Genomic DNA, 15,725 nt, shown 5'->3' with positions numbered 1-15,725 from the left:
AGGGGGAGAAAAACCACCAAACCTCAGGCTTTGATTCCTTCTTTTGCATTATTAAGAAGCGAAAAAAAAGGGAACTGACTGCAGGATTAGGGCCTGAGATTGTAATATGCAATGAAATACTTAGAACACAGGAGCTAGTATAGACACTGTGAGAGCACCAATAGAGGTAAAGGCAGCTGTACAGATCTGTAATATAATACAAGAACAAACAATTATATCATCAGCACACTAGCGAAAAACAATTCAAGCAAAACTGCTGTTTCAGTTCAATTCTCTGTGAAAATTCTGTTTGTTTTCTAAATAAACTCAGGGATATGATTATTGTAATGGTTTTTCATTAAATTAGTTTTCATCAGTAAGCAGAGTCATAGTTGTCCATACATTTGTCTTTCCCTTTTCTTCTACATGCTTGTTTCCCATCATCAGCCTCATGAATTCAAAAGCAAAAGGAATTTCAGACAGATACATGTAGCTGCCTGACAGACGGCTATTTTTAGCATCACATTCACTGTGTTGGAACTCTCAGCCCAGTCCTTCATAAAATATAACTTCTTAATCATTTGATTTCCATGCAGCATCAGAAGAAACAGTGCTATGGTGACGTATGTGTAAATAAATAAATTCCATTTACTATATGGTGTATGGGATAAACATTTCTTTTTTCTACAGAAAATAAAGGAGGGAAGTGCATGTAAACACTAAATGAAATTGAAATGTAACCTTTAAAACTGATACAAGGAAATATTTTTCAAATAATGCACAATAAGCCTGTGGAACACATTGCCACATGATTTCAATGAGAGCAAGAATTTAATAGGATTCAAAACAGGATTGGACATTTATATAGATAATGAGAACATCCAGAGTTATGATGTTAAATATTTGCAAAATAAACAAGAGCATTCCTTCCTGGAGATGTGTACCAGTAAAAACCTGTATCTCCATTTGCAAATCATATAATAAAGCATGCAAACAGGTGTGAAGTAACCTTCTTTGTATATGCAAGTGCTTGGAAATGTGGGTACAGTGAGTGTTCAACATTTTTGCAGTTTCATCCCTTCACCCTGCTTTAAATATTTGATCCTTGGTGTCTTCATCTTCTGAATGAGATCTTTTATTTAAACAGTGTGTGAAAGCATAAAGCAGAATGGCAAAGGCGGACAGGAAAATGACATCTGTGACAGCTCTAAACCCCTCTGAGAAAACAGGACTCAAATGGTGAGAACAGTAATCACAGTTGTCAATCCCAGTTCAGCTGTCCCATTTGAGTCAAGGAAAAAATTGTGAAATTGAAAAACTATAAATTTACAACTCTATTTTCTTTTGTGCTAAATAACCACTAGCAACTGATATTTTGATCATGTCTATTTCACAGATCTGTAATGAACTAGACTTTCAGACACCATTCTATTGACTAACCAATAAACAAGCCTTTACCATTCTACTGACTAACAGATAAACAAGCCTTTACCTGTTTTCAAAATTAACATGTAATTGAAATGGAGAAACAAGCAATTTAAATGGAAACCACAGCAATATGAATACCTTGACTGACACCACCTTTCTATATAACAAGGAACAAAACACTCTAAATAAGAGTGGATAGGAAATTGGATTTTCTTTCTTTCACTCTGCAGGTTCTATTTATTTTTGTTCAAAATGAAATACCAGTCCACCATTCCTTCATTTAAAAATATAGCCCTCTATTTAGTTGCAACCAATAATCATATTATGGATCAAACCCTGAGAAACTGATGGTTGCTCTGGATTTGAGACAATATACATGTAGCAACTTACACTATTTCTGGTATGAAACCAAATACCGCAAGGTGCTGAATGCCCCTTGAGACATGCTGAGCACACTCAACTCAAGGTGATGGTAGCTCAGGGTGCTCAGTACCTTTCAGGGCCAGTCCCTTACTTCACTTTGTTTCCATTCACATCAGAAAAAGTAAAGTTTAAATCAAATTATTGCTTGGTTTCTTACCTCCAACTCTGGAATTGTATGCCACGCCAACACCACATTTCTTGTTATTAGCCTGCATGGCAATTTCTCCTGCACATCGTGTTCCATGTCTGGATAAAGTAAATGATCATTTAAATCATACTATAACTCAGTGCATTTATTTAACCTATAGAGAGACTTGTCACTTTTCTGCTAGAACTGGTGCATTCTTTCATAACCGAGATGTGAACTCTTTGAATATTAAATAGGTATGGAAATATGTCTGTTTGGAAAAGAATGCACTTTTTGTACTTAGGCTTTGGTAATCATAATTTCGAACCATCCCGTGATCAATAGATCACCAGGATGAGGAACTAAGAATCTGATCCAAACGCCACTGAAGTCAATAGAAAGATCATGTTGTTGCAATGTCTACCATGAGCTGTACCATGCCTACTATAACAGAGTGCAGTAGTGAGGCAAATTTGGAATGCCAAGAAGATGCTAAATCCCTTTAAAATATCATGAAAAAAGCCACTTTTAAGCAAAAATTTAGACGTTTAATTTATTTTGGAATGCAACTGGGTAGTATTTAAAATAATCAAACCTCTTCATCTTTGTGAAATGATTCCTCTAACAAGGAATAATCTTTTGCCATGAAGGATTCCTACCCTTCAAAGCATAACAAGACAGCATAACTATACAGAGTTACTTTATCTAGTACTACAGCTTGGTATGCAACTAAATGCTTCAATGTTTCTGGATGGAATTCCATTTACATATTAATAAAGATTAGAGGTAATGCAGGTAGATTTAAAAGATAATGTCATTGGAATAAGAGGATAATGGCCTCCTACTGCTATATAAATGCTGAAGCAAAGAAGAGACATTCATTTTCAAAATCATAGAACATTTATCCTCTGATAACTTCCCATTCTGATGACTTTATTTCTATTATACCAATGGATTCATGATGTGGATGCTACTATTGTGCCTGATAGACAGTGGGGAACCAGAGTGTGAGTTCCTCATTGTATCATTATTAAATAGTGACTTCACAACTGGCTTACATAATTGACTTGTTCTGTGCTACAGCTTGTAAAGAGGTCTGTTCTCTTCTTTGTGGACTAGCTCTCCTCCTAAACTATCATGGAAGGATCTAGGTGCAGCAGAACTACCATGGTGTTTCACTGTGCAGAGGAGAAGTGGCTTGTAAGGAGGTCATGCGGGAAGATTCTTCATTCCTTCGCTCCCACAAAATGCTACAAAATTCCACTAAAATAACTGGCCTGGTGTGTAGGAGGGAGCCAGCTGCATCTTCACAAGGGATGGTGCAGTGGGTATGTTCCCCTAGCGCCGGGGGGGGGGGGGGGGGACTTTTTGGCCTGAGGGCCGCATTGGGTTTCGTAAATTGTATGGAGGGCCGGTTAGGGGAGGGTTCACGGCCCCTCCCCCCTTTGACTCCTGCCCCATCCAACCCCCCGTTCCCTGACAGCCCCCCCCCGGGACCCCTGCCCCATCCACACACACCCCTCCCTGTCCCCTGACTGTCCCCGGACCCCTGCCGCCCATCCAAACCCTCCTCTCATTCCTGACGGCCCCCCCGGGACTCCTGCCCCATCCAACCACCCTTTCTCCCTGTCCCCTGACTGCCCCCGGAACCCCTGCCCCTGACTGCCCCCTGCTGCCCCATCCAACCCCCCTCCTTCCTGACTGCTCCCCCGGGACCCCTGCCCCCATTCAACCCCCTGCTCCCCCCCGACCGCCCCAACCCCTATCCACACCCCAGCCCCCTGACCACCACCCCAAACTCACCTGCCCTCTATCCAACCCCCCCTGCTCCATGCCCCCTTACCGCGCTGCCTGGAGCACTGGTGGCTGGTGGCGCTACAGCCGTGCCGCCCAGCTGGAGCCAGGCCACGCTGCCGTCGCCACCACGCAGCTCAGAGCTCCAGGTCAGGCCGGGCTCTGCAGCTGCGCTGCCCCAGGCGCTCACAGCCCACCACCCAGAGCATTGTGCCAACAGCCGAGCGAGCTGAGGCTGCAAGGGAGGGGGAACAGCAGGGGAGGTGCCAGGGCTAGCCTCCCGGATGAGGTGCTCGGGGGCCAGGCAGGAGGGTCCCGCGGGCCGGATGTGGCCCATGGACCATAGTTTGCCCACCTCTGCCCTAGTGCCTAAGACACAATCCCTCCCAGAGGCCATCCGATGGGCAGATGTAGTTCCTCATCGTCCCCCGTGCAAGGCCGTGCATTACAGGCATAACTGAGTACAAAGTCTGCTTAGTCAGATCGGTGTGCCCTATAATTCATTAGCACTAACACCAAAAGATTGTTCCCTTGAGATTACAAATATGTTATCAGTGCTTTATACATAGAACCACATGAAAAAGAGATCTTCAAAACATAATGGGGAAATTAAATTGAAAAAACTCATCTTGATCTGGAAACTTATTCAACGTCCATATATAATGTGCGCAAAACTACCATAATGTTTTTTCCCTTTTACATGTAATAGTACTTCTGAGTACAAATATTTCTCAGGTTAATGGTGAAGAGCTGTGCATTTGCCTGTTCTAAGGCACAGCATAATACTTCATTAGTTTGTTTCTTTTTACAAAATGAGAGGCTACTCACTTGTTTTCATTTGTTGGATCATATCTGGGAAAGGGATCGTGATCATTGTCATTGAAATCATAACTTGCCTCTGGATCCTAAATTAAAAAATAGACTTTATAGTTACAATGAGAGAATATCCTCTAAAACAAGTTTTAAAGTTTCTGAAGTCTATATTAGGCGATGGCATAATTAATTAAATAGATAGATGTGACATCAACTTCAATGTAAACTTTGTCCTCAGCATTAGTCATCATTCTTGATGTTTAGGTGAACAGTTCACTTTCATAAAATAAAAGTACATAACATTTAAATTAATCTTCTAGAGAGGTATCGATTAGCATGCATGTGGGAAAGGGTTTTTGCTATCAAAGCTTTGGATGTTGGAAGGCTAGTGTGGGGAGGCCTGCAAAGAAAGGTATTGGGATATCTAGAAGAAGGGCACTGGATGGTTTATTTATCATCAAATCACTTTACAAACATTTAATTAAGGAATCCTCACCGGCAGAGCTGTTTTGAACGACAAGTTTTTGTTAAATGAAAAGTGGCTTTTTTCAAAACCAATTTTTTTCATGAAAAATTGGTGAAAGTTTTTTGTTTACAATCTGTTTTCAGTAAAAAAAAATGATAACCATTTCAATAACATTTTCAAAAATATTTTTTTAATTCTCCATTTTTTTTAGCAAAATTAAACATGGATCTTCTAAGAAATCTTTGAAGTGACAACAATTTTGAACATTCTAATTTTTGTGTAGTTAAATTCTGGAACTGGCTTCCAAAGGAGGTTGTGGAATCCCCATCAGGTTTTAGGAACAGGTTGGACAAACACCAGTAAGGGATGGCTAGGTTTACTTGGTCCTGCTTCAGCACAGGGGGCTGGACTTGGTGAGCACTCAAGATCCCTTCCAGCCTTACATTTCTATGACGCTGTGAATAAAAAATCCACAAAGGGCTAAAAGAGTTTTAATAATTCAGCATTAAACCATTGTGTCTAAACATGCCCAGGGACTAAACCACCCTGAAGAACCCACTATCCTGGTGAGCTTATTACTCAATTCCTAGTGATACAGGTCAGGGTCCAAATTATGCTTGGGGTGAGTCTTTCAGTTTCTCTGTCATGTGGGAGCTGTCTTACTGAACAGAGAGAAAGCCAACGAAGAATGTTTGTATATAAACATCTGCAATTGTTTTATTTTTTCTACAGTATTCTTAAATCACAAACTTACATAGTTAGTATATATGTCAGTGTGATTCCACTCCAAGCCATCATCGAGCACTGTTATAACAACACCTTTGCCTGTAATCCCTTTTTGCCATACAGGAATAACATGGAGATCCAGTTTTGGCAGAGATGGAATTACCCTTGTATCTTGCTGGGGGAAAAAATGATAGTAAGCATTTTAACATTTATACATTCATATTACACCTGTTCAAAGCTGTGTTTGAGCCATATTACAAATGTGCTTTAAATCAACCTTGGTTTGAGTGTGATCAGAATTTGTAAATTCCACCCAAGTTTTACAAAAAATCAAGGAAGATTGGCCTGTTCAAATAGCTGGGATACTGACAAACCTCCCTATCCCTACCCAACTTCCCTCATTCCGTTCACCATATGACTTATGATCCTCCCAAAAGATATCTTAGGTAAGAAAGGGGCATCCTGTGTCTGATAACAGGAGTAAGGGAGATTGAGGAGCAGGATATGCTGGATGATCCTTGGATATTTGAGATAATAGTCAAATCTACAAAGGCTGGTTCTCTTTCACACACTGAGAACCAAACTGCAGCCACCCAGGATATGAGGAGCTGTGTTTTCTCTAAATGGTCTCTCCTTTGATGTCCAGGTTAGCTTGTGGAAAACAATTAGGAAATGGAAGGAATTAAAATGATGGGTTGATTATGAAGGACTGTGCTGAATCACAATTTGCTATTTACTGTCTTCTCTTGGAAACATGACTCACCTATTCCCTCTTTCCATTCATGGAAGGGTCTTTAAAGATTAACTCTTAAACAGATTATTTTTCTTTTGTAATGTTAACCATAACCATATATATATTTTAATATGTGACAGCTGTACTTGATACCTCTATAAAAACACAGGCATAGATTCAATCACTAATGTTTTCTTTGAGTTTCTCAGCACATAAATACATTATTAAATAGGATTTTTTTACAATTTTTGTACATCTTTGTTTCCAGAATAATGCTGAACGAAGCGTGAGATCCAGATAATGAAATGTACTGTGGGAACAACATTTCTTGCATTACAATGCCCTGTTTTCTAGCAGCTGCAGTTCAGGGAAATATTCTAGGTCACAGGGTTGTTCTGTAGGATCTATCAAATAATTGCTTTTCTGATGAATGTGTGAGGATAACCTGGGGCAGTGGGTTCTATTTTGTCATCAGAGCAGCCAATGAGCAATGTATTTATTAGATGAATAGGGAAGTACCTTGGAAAAAATACTTAACCCTTAAATAGTACTTTTTATTTGAGGATTTCAAAACACTTTGTAAAGGAGTTAAGTATCATGATCCCTATATGAGCAAACTGAGATGCAAAGAGGTGAAATGACCTATCAGAGCCACACAGTGAGTTGTGGCAGTACCAAGAAGAGAAACTAGGTCTCCTAGATTCCAGTCCATTGCCTTTTCCACAAGACCATACTGCCTTTCTGTGTATTTGCATTCTCCCCATTGGAAATGAGCTGGAAAGAGAACACAGGGGAAAGGCTTCCCAGAAATAAAGATTCTGAATATTCTCCATTGCAAAAAAAACAAAACAAAAAACCCACAGCTGACCAACCAGCATTGGGGTGAGAGAAAAGCAGGCCAATCAAAGCAGAGCAAACAAAAAATGCCCAGCGGCACAGCAATACAGTGCCCCCTTGAAGCTGATGCCCGGGGCAAGTGCCCGCCCCTAGAACCAGCTTTGCCTGGGGCTTCTAACAGTACCTTACCCTCATTCCCTTTTTTGGAGCCAATGAATTCTGAAGGTACAGGCATAAGTAGATGCACAATATGATCATATGTGGTGAACAGGCTTAAGTCTAGTTATGATGGGGAATGTCCAGCAGATTCTCAGAAAAGCAATGTAAAACTCAGCTGTTCAGCTGTATTTAGCTGGGTTGTCACAGGAGGTCAAAAAAACATGTATAGGGCAGGAAACCTCATCCTCTGCCATCTTTTCATTAATGATTTGATCCTATGAGATGTGGAGCACCTTCAACTCCAGTCGAAGTCAACAGAAGTTGGGGTGCTCAGCACCTTGCAAGTTTGAAGCTTTATTCCCTGTTGACATATGCAGTGTGCATTATTAGCTCCAACACAGAAATATGCTACCAACTAAAGAGGTAGAACTAGAGATGCTGGTGTTATCTGGTAAGGCTAAAATTCCTGTTATCGTAAACATGGTTCTTAACTGTTTAACAGTTTTCTAAGGTATCACATAATTCCAGTGATCAGAAACTTGAACTGGATGACATGGCCTTTGCATGAACTGTGGTTTAAAGAAAGAGAACGTTGGTTGGTGACATCAAATGCTAAGACCTATCATTTCCGTGGGCTACACCAAGGAAAGTGGCTACAGTCTGCTCCCTTCTGTGCACCCTCTTTGACATCAACAAAATAGCACATGTGATCAGTATAAATAAAGTTCATTGCCTGCTAATATCATATAAAAATAAACTCTTACCAGGTACCACTGCTGATTCCACATAGGATCGTTGAAAAGGTCTTCTGCTGAGTCTCTCAAGGCTGAACGCTTAGTTCGCTTTTTTTCATACTGTTGCTCTGCCCATGACACCTACAAGTATTTTTATCAACAATAACAACGTATAAACCCACAGAGATTAACTGGTTTTGAGAGTGTTTCATTGTAAAACAGTACCTTGGTATCTAGAGGGAAAAGTGGAGGGTTCATTGCTGCAAAGTGCATTTCTGCATTAAAGTGTATCTTAAACAGAAGGAAGATTCAGTGAAACCATGATACTATAAAATCATTTAAAGTACAGCTAGAGTGAAAATCTTTTATCCGCAAATGCCCCATAATGCACCTTTTTTTTGTTGAAAGTATATAGCTGTTAGAAGATTGCTTAATCTGTGGTAGTGACTCAAACAAAAAACACAATTTGTTTCACTCTTCAGCCTACAATTTAATATCTCTCTATGTGAACTAGAAAGAACGGGAACTGTGAATTTTTAGAGGGGTAAAAAGAGCCATTCTTGCCACAGTGATAGCAATGTTGCTACTCATAGTCAATCTGTCCTTCAAAGCAGCTTTCCAAATGGCACTTATGATCACATTCCACTTCAAAGTGTAAACAATTAGAAAGAAGTGAATAGTATGCCAAATTCAACACTGGTGTGACTCTATTAAAATCAGTGGGGTTATACCAAAATTAATATGTTCAAGTGTGTTTGTGAATGTGTCTATGCATGTAATTTCATGCCAGTTATAGATATACCTGACTATGTCTAATTTACTTGATGGTATTTTCAAAAGGTTTCTCATTTTGTCTGTTGGAATGAATTACTCCTTTGTCTATTTACCTAGAAAAATTCAGTTCAATTTTAACAAAGACAGATTCTGATACCCTTACTTATGCTGAGTGGAACCTTATTCTGCAAATTGTGCTATTTATTTCAGTTGGGGAACTATTCATGGAAGTAAGATGCTACTCAACATGAGTATGGGTATCAGAATCTGGCCCATAGCTGGTGTCTAACACAGACTTGCTTTTTGCTCCATTTTCCAGCTTGGTAAAGTGAAAACAAGTTAGGTGACTTGCCAAGATCCTACAACAGGTCCTCAGCTCAAGATGTTCCTGGCTCCCTAACCCTTTGCGCTAAACATCAGATTAGGTTTTTTGATTAGGACTCATCTCTCTATGCTGTGCTCTCATACCTTTTTGATTTACACGTCTGTCACAGGATATGTTAGTCACAATTGTGACTATGAAAAACCCAATTTAATGAACAGTTATATTGATATGATTTAAATGTATTTCACATGAGGGAAAATTAATGAAAAGCTCCACATAAGAGAATATAGGCTAAAAAAACTGAGGCCGCTACACGTACGTAATTTGAGAGTACACCGCATAATATAGATTTTCCTACTTTGTGTACATTTAGTGCTAAAAATGCATGCTGAGTGACAGCCCTGGAAACTGTAGACCTCTTCTTATCCACTGAACAGGAATAGCATGGACAGTATTAGTGCAAAAAATATTCTACTACTGCCCCATCAATGTGCAGAAAGGCCACTGCTACACAAGTAAGGATGGTAATCCTTCACTCTCTTCCGTGTCCATTCAGTGCTTGGCCTCTTTGTCAGTTAATGTGTGTTAACAATTAGTGTCAGCTGTGCTCATCATTTTTGTGATGAGGACAACTGCACTCTGGGAAATGAGCGGAGATCACCAAACTCATACATCAGTGAAAGACATCGTCTAACAAGCCACATTTTTGTCACTATGTAGTTGGGCTTGATTCAAACTGTCAATCTAGTAGAGAGAAACAAGGCTCTGTACTAACCCATTGTGAGCCAACCAGTCATTGATATATAGAATAGTTAAAATTATCCCTTGAATTTGATGTAATGTTGTCGATAGAAAATGGATTTTTAAACTAGTCTGAATATTGGAAGAAGTTAGGGAACCAGATAATTACACATTTTTAGAACAGTTAAAAGCATTACACATTTTACTTTAAACACCGGGCAGATTATAAAGAGGCATAGCTCCAGGACCTTACTTACTGCATTTTGATACAACAAATTAATATTCTCAATACTATAGGCCAAAAGTTTCCCTAATTTACACCCACACAGCCCTACTAAAGTAAATGGAATGCTACAAACATAGCTAAAGGCAGGAGTCTGTCCACTGTCTTTTAAAAATGTATTTAATTCTATTAAGACAGGCTGCTCTTGAAAAGGTATAGAACTTTAGTGAAGATGTCTATGTATATCTATATAGCCAGGGCCGGCACTAGCCAAGCAAGCTCGTGCTTGGGGCGGCAGATTCCAAGGGGCAGCATTCCGGCCGCCCTTTTTTTTCTTTTTCTTTTTGGTTTGCCGCTCCGGCCGCCCTTTAGGGGGTGGCGGCACAGAGAAGGGGAGCACCCTGCAGCAAATTCAGCAGGGCAGCATGTGTCCTTCCCTCCCAGCTGACCGGAGTGGTGCAGAGCCCTCCCAGCAGGCGGCGCGGCAGGAGGGACCGTGTGGCGAGCACCCCGCTGAAGCCCTGGCTGCCCCCCTTCATTCTCTCCGCCCCGCTCCCTCCCGCTAGACCAGGCGTGCACTCCGCTGCACGTCTGCAGCACAGGGAGTCCCCCTGCACCCTGGCTCCAGGCGCCCTGCAGGTTTTGTTTTTTTTTGCTTTGCCGCTTATCTGAATACTAGATGGTAAATGAAAAGCAAATTGGAGATGATTTTACAAATGTCACCTGCAGCATTTCAAACCTCTATTCTTTACTTCAATAGATAAATATGCAGCAATGAATGTCATCAAAGTCAGTCATGCAATTGCCCCCACTTTCTGTGTTATAGCAGAGAAATATACTATAAACAAAAATGGTGGTATTTCCCCTCGTAATGGATAAATTAAATGTAACTGGATCAAAAGGAGAGAACTGAACCTAAACTCTGGATCTGATCTGATCTTGGTATTATGAGGGTGTTGAAAATGTGAAGCCAGATCTGGATGTGAATTTGGAAAGGCAACCCTTATTTGCAATGAGCCAAACCCAAATCCTGGATATAAACATCTCCAAATGTAGAATGTTCACATTTTTCAGCTTGAACCTATCTCAAAGGAAATGCTAGCAGTAAGACACCAGGGGAAGTATGACTTTGAAACAGAGCAAGCAGAACAAAGTATATCCTAACCCAGGGGTCGGCAACCTTTCAGAAGTGGTGTGCCGACTCTTCATTTATTCACTCTAATTTAAGGTTTTGCATGCCAGTAATACATTTTAATGTTTTTAGAAGGTCTCTTTCTCTAAGTCTATAATCTATAACTAAACTATCGTTGTATGTAAAGTAAATAAGGTTTTTAAAATGTTTAAGAAGCTTCATTTAAAATTAAATTAAAATGCAGAGCCCCCCGGACTGGTGGCCAGGACCCGGACAGTGTGAGTGCCACTGAAAATCAGCTCGCGTGCCACCTTTTTTTTTTTTTAGATAGTAGTTTTAATTTTTATGAAATTTCCTAACTTTTAAGCTAGGCTTTCAGTTACTGAAAAACTAACCAGTGACCTGTGTGTTTAAAAAGCAGCCACCACCTTTACCATCCACAAAATTAGATAAATGGAGTGTCTGTTTCACCAGTATAACTAGGACCCTACAAGGTCAAAACTCCTCTTGACGGTTTCTGCTGTCTGATTTCCATAAGAGTTTTGAGTGCCCAAATACTGAAAGACTGGGCCCTGTAACAGGCCCTTTTAAAATGTTAACTGAACAGCTAGCTATTGAAACTGGGTATTGCAGCATAATCTCAGCATTTTTTTTCTAATTTTTTTCTAATATATAAACACAGTGAACTAGACCTAGATTTCCTAGAAATAGCACAGAATGAGCTTTCAGTCAGGCCCTCTGAAGTCACTGGAAAGACTACCATTGACTTCAACAGATTTTTGATCAAGCCCTGAAGTTCTTTGTATGTATTTTCACCAACCACACATAAGCATTTCAATGTGGGGGAGGGATAGCTCAGTGGTAACATTGGCCTGCTAAACCCAGGGTTGTGAGTTTAATCCTTGAGGGGGCCACTTAGGAATCTGGGGCAAAATCAGTACTTGGTCCTGCTAGTGAAGGCAGGGGGCTGGACTCAATGATCTTTAAAGGTCCCTTCCAGTTCTAAGAGATAGGATATCTCCATTAATTTAATTTTTAATCCAGAACCATTGCAGGTCTGTAATTATAAAAGAGCAATTTGCAGAAAAATACATGGCAGCTTAGGGCCAGATTTGCCAGTCTTACAGACGTTGACTAGTGCCTTACTCCTTGAAGTCAATGGGCCTGTTCATGGAATAATGTACTACTCCACATGAGTATGGATGGAAGAATATATTAGACTTGCAAAATGTATCTGTGACCACATTACAAGTCAAGCAATAAGCTGACAACATGGATGCTGGATATCAGAAAGGGTAAATGCTACACTTACACGATGATCATCGGAGAGTCTCTTAGTGATATGAATGGCACTTCTTCGAGACCTTCTTGGATGGTTTCTATGTCTGAATAGATAATGATTTTCGAGTGATCCAATCTATAAAACAAAGGAATATCTAACATACTGCCAGATACTTCTCCCATTGCAAACAAATATCAACATTCATAACCTGTCAGAATTAGATTCCATCTTCAAATGAGTGAAAACTAGCATAAATGTATAGCTTATAATATTTTTATTCTAAAATAAAATTCTCTCCAAGATAAGGTGTTGATCACTAACAAAAGCTGTGTGTTATTTGGTGTAATGTTGGGAAAACAAGGAGCACAGTCCAAGCTAAAGCTGAAGCTAAAGTACTTATTTTGATTTACACAGGTATAAATTAAAGTAAAACTTGGTCCCTATTTTGACATATCTTAATTATATTACATTTTGAGGACAAGGTTTTATTTCTGACCATGGCACATGCTACTGCCTATGGCATCTCTTTGGGATGCTGATGGGATTGAATAGGGGAATGTATATTTTCTTGGAGTATGGAAATGTTAGCCAGTGAGTATGCAAATATGAGCTCCTTGTGCATGCAAAATAGGCTGATGGGGTTCTCTACCCCAGTTTATTGTTTACAGCTATGAAATCTATATTTTCATATGACATATTGGGAGTAATACACATATCCATCCATAGCCTACTAAAGTCAGTGGCAGTTATGCCATTACCTTCAAAGGGACCAGGTCCAGGCCATAATCATGGACCTACTATTATACAAACTGCAGTTTGTTTTAAGAAAGGAAAAATCTCTTTGATGGAGAAAGCCTGTCTTTCACTAGACAATAAGTGGGGCAAGACACTGGGAAAACTGTGTAGTGCTAGCAAATGGGGGACTAGAAGAGGAGAGATGGATTTTAGACTTCGGTCCCCAGGCTCTCTATCTTCACCATCCTCTCTCCTACTTGGGTTACTTAGATACAGGCTTTTTTTTACCCTTGCACAGTGGTTTGGTTCCTAAAGCCGCCAATCTCATTGGCTGGAGCAGCACGACCCAGGGGGCTGGAGCTCCAGAAGAAGAGGAGCAGCAAGGATGCTGTTACGTCAAGGCAGTTACTCATCCCTGACAACGCTGACATCACGGCATCCCGAGCGCACTAGGAGCTCGCTGCCGGGAAGAAACGCGGCGGGCGAGGGTGAGCTCTGCAACTCCGAGCCAGCGCCGACAGACACCCCGCGCCCCGACTGCAGAGCCAGAAGTTTGCCTAATCAGAGAGCCCCGGGAGGGGGGGACCCCCCGGCTTTGCACGAGGCAGGGGAGGACTCGCTGTCCGCTGGCTAGATACAGACTACGGCATCTTTCTCTTTAACGCGCACACGCGGGGGAGGGAAGAACCAACTCCCGGGTAAAGCAAAGTTAACACGGCTCCGTTCCCTGCCGGGGGAGCAGCTGCCATTGCAAGCGCCCGCTCGCAGTCCCGCGTCTAGCGCGGAGATCGCCGCGGGGTGGCCGCCGCTGGCCACTCACATCAGACACTCGCTGAATGCGATGCTGCCATATTGGACCTACCTCCCTGGCGCGGGCGGGGCCGGGCGGGAGAGGACTCGGGGCTGCAAACTCCCCTTGGGGCGCGAGTTTCAAGGCAGGCCCAGGGTGGGACCACTCTTCCCGAGCCAGGCACTGCTCGCCGGCGGGCTCCGGCCCTGCCGCCGGGCGCGTCTGCGCGCAGCCCCCAGGCAAACCTGGGCACGCCGCAGCTAACTGGCTCGGTGCCCGCCCATCGCCTTCCCCGCCCCAGCGTTTCAAGCCAGCCCAGCGCTGGGACTGGGGGGCGGGGGCGTCCCTGGTTACATGGGGCCGGTACGTGCCCGCGGAGAGGCGTCCGAAAGTTACCTGCCGGCTGCCCCTTACCTGGCCCAGCAGCTCGTACTCCAGCTCCTCCGCTATGGCCTGGGCTGCCGCCGGACCGCCCGGGATCTCCGCCGCCCATTCATTGACGAACTGCTTCTCCGCGCCGGCCAGGCTGGCGGCCGCGCACCAGGCGCAGAAGAGAGCCAGAGCCACCCGGCGCCCGGCCCGGCGTCTCCCGTCCATGGCCCGGCGAGGGACGCGGGAAATCAAACAACAAACACACGCGGGGCGGGGGGAGACCGGGCAGCGGATCGATGGCTGCAGAGCCGGAGCCCTTTCGCTCGCGGTTGCTATGCGGACACCCGGCAGGCTGGAGGGCGCAGTGTCTCCCAGCCAAGCGCGCCACGGCTCTGGCTCGGGGCTGAACGGAGCCCAAACCCTCTCCCGCGCCGGGCTGGAACCGAGTGTTTACACGTCAAAACTACGAACGCCAGCCTGACGTCAAATGTAGCTGGCCCCCGAGCGAGCGGGTTATTCCCAAGCAGGGAGGGGGGAAAGGGGTTGCTAAAATAAGCCGGAGGGACGGACGCACATTCAAATAAGAGGAGAAAAAAAATCCAGCCAACCCTCTGCTAGGAGCTGAACCCCTCCACCCCTGCCCTCACACATCCCCCACCCTTAATAGCTTCCCTGAGCGCTGCCAGAGCTAAGCTCTCTGTCAAGTGCATGGCACTAGCGAACATTATTGTGCCTTTTCTTATCAGGGGGCTTTAGGCTCCTCTTCCAGGAGGTGGCTGCTCTAACCCGCAGAAGGCACGAATTAATGCCTGATACAGCTCTCAGACTGGCTCTAACCGCCCTGGGGAAATGCTTGCACTGCCCCAGCAGATGACTTGTAAATAGATTCCGTCCAAGAGATAAACAGCTCGCACTAACCTCGTCTAAAGCAGCTACAGCTCCTATTGCAGCACAGGGATGTGCAGTTTTCTAATGCGCCAACTTTAGTTTACCTCCTTACTCCCGGCGATTTTAAAACAAGGGGGTTGAAAAATCACGGCACTGGGAACAGGCGTGACAGATAAATTACAGTGTGTGCTGCGTGCAAAATAACATTGCTCGCAGATTGAGATAAAGAATATACATCGGAAAC

At 42.9% G+C, this 15,725-nt stretch overlaps 1 protein-coding gene across 1 annotated transcript in view; it reads right to left on the bottom strand.

The window, feature by feature from the left end:
- Window positions 1-14,977, bottom strand: part of PCSK1 (proprotein convertase subtilisin/kexin type 1) — a 39,100-nt gene extending 24,123 nt beyond the window's left edge. Inside the window, exons 1-6 of the mRNA XM_054033083.1 lie at window positions 14,636-14,977; window positions 12,727-12,831; window positions 8,250-8,360; window positions 5,785-5,931; window positions 4,580-4,656; window positions 1,988-2,076 (exon numbers count right to left, since the gene is read on the bottom strand). Coding sequence (XP_053889058.1) covers window positions 1,988-2,076; window positions 4,580-4,656; window positions 5,785-5,931; window positions 8,250-8,360; window positions 12,727-12,831; window positions 14,636-14,818 — 712 coding nt within the window. The 5' untranslated portion in view covers window positions 14,819-14,977. The remainder of the gene's footprint in view (window positions 1-1,987; window positions 2,077-4,579; window positions 4,657-5,784; window positions 5,932-8,249; window positions 8,361-12,726; window positions 12,832-14,635) is intronic.
- Window positions 14,978-15,725: the final 748 nt, after the last annotated feature.

Source organism: Malaclemys terrapin, chromosome 6 (genome assembly GCF_027887155.1).
Source record: "Malaclemys terrapin pileata isolate rMalTer1 chromosome 6, rMalTer1.hap1, whole genome shotgun sequence".
Lineage (NCBI taxonomy): Eukaryota > Metazoa > Chordata > Testudines > Emydidae > Malaclemys > Malaclemys terrapin.
The sequence above is the reverse complement of the archived record's forward strand: the minus strand, read 5'-3'. Positions and strand labels throughout refer to the sequence as shown.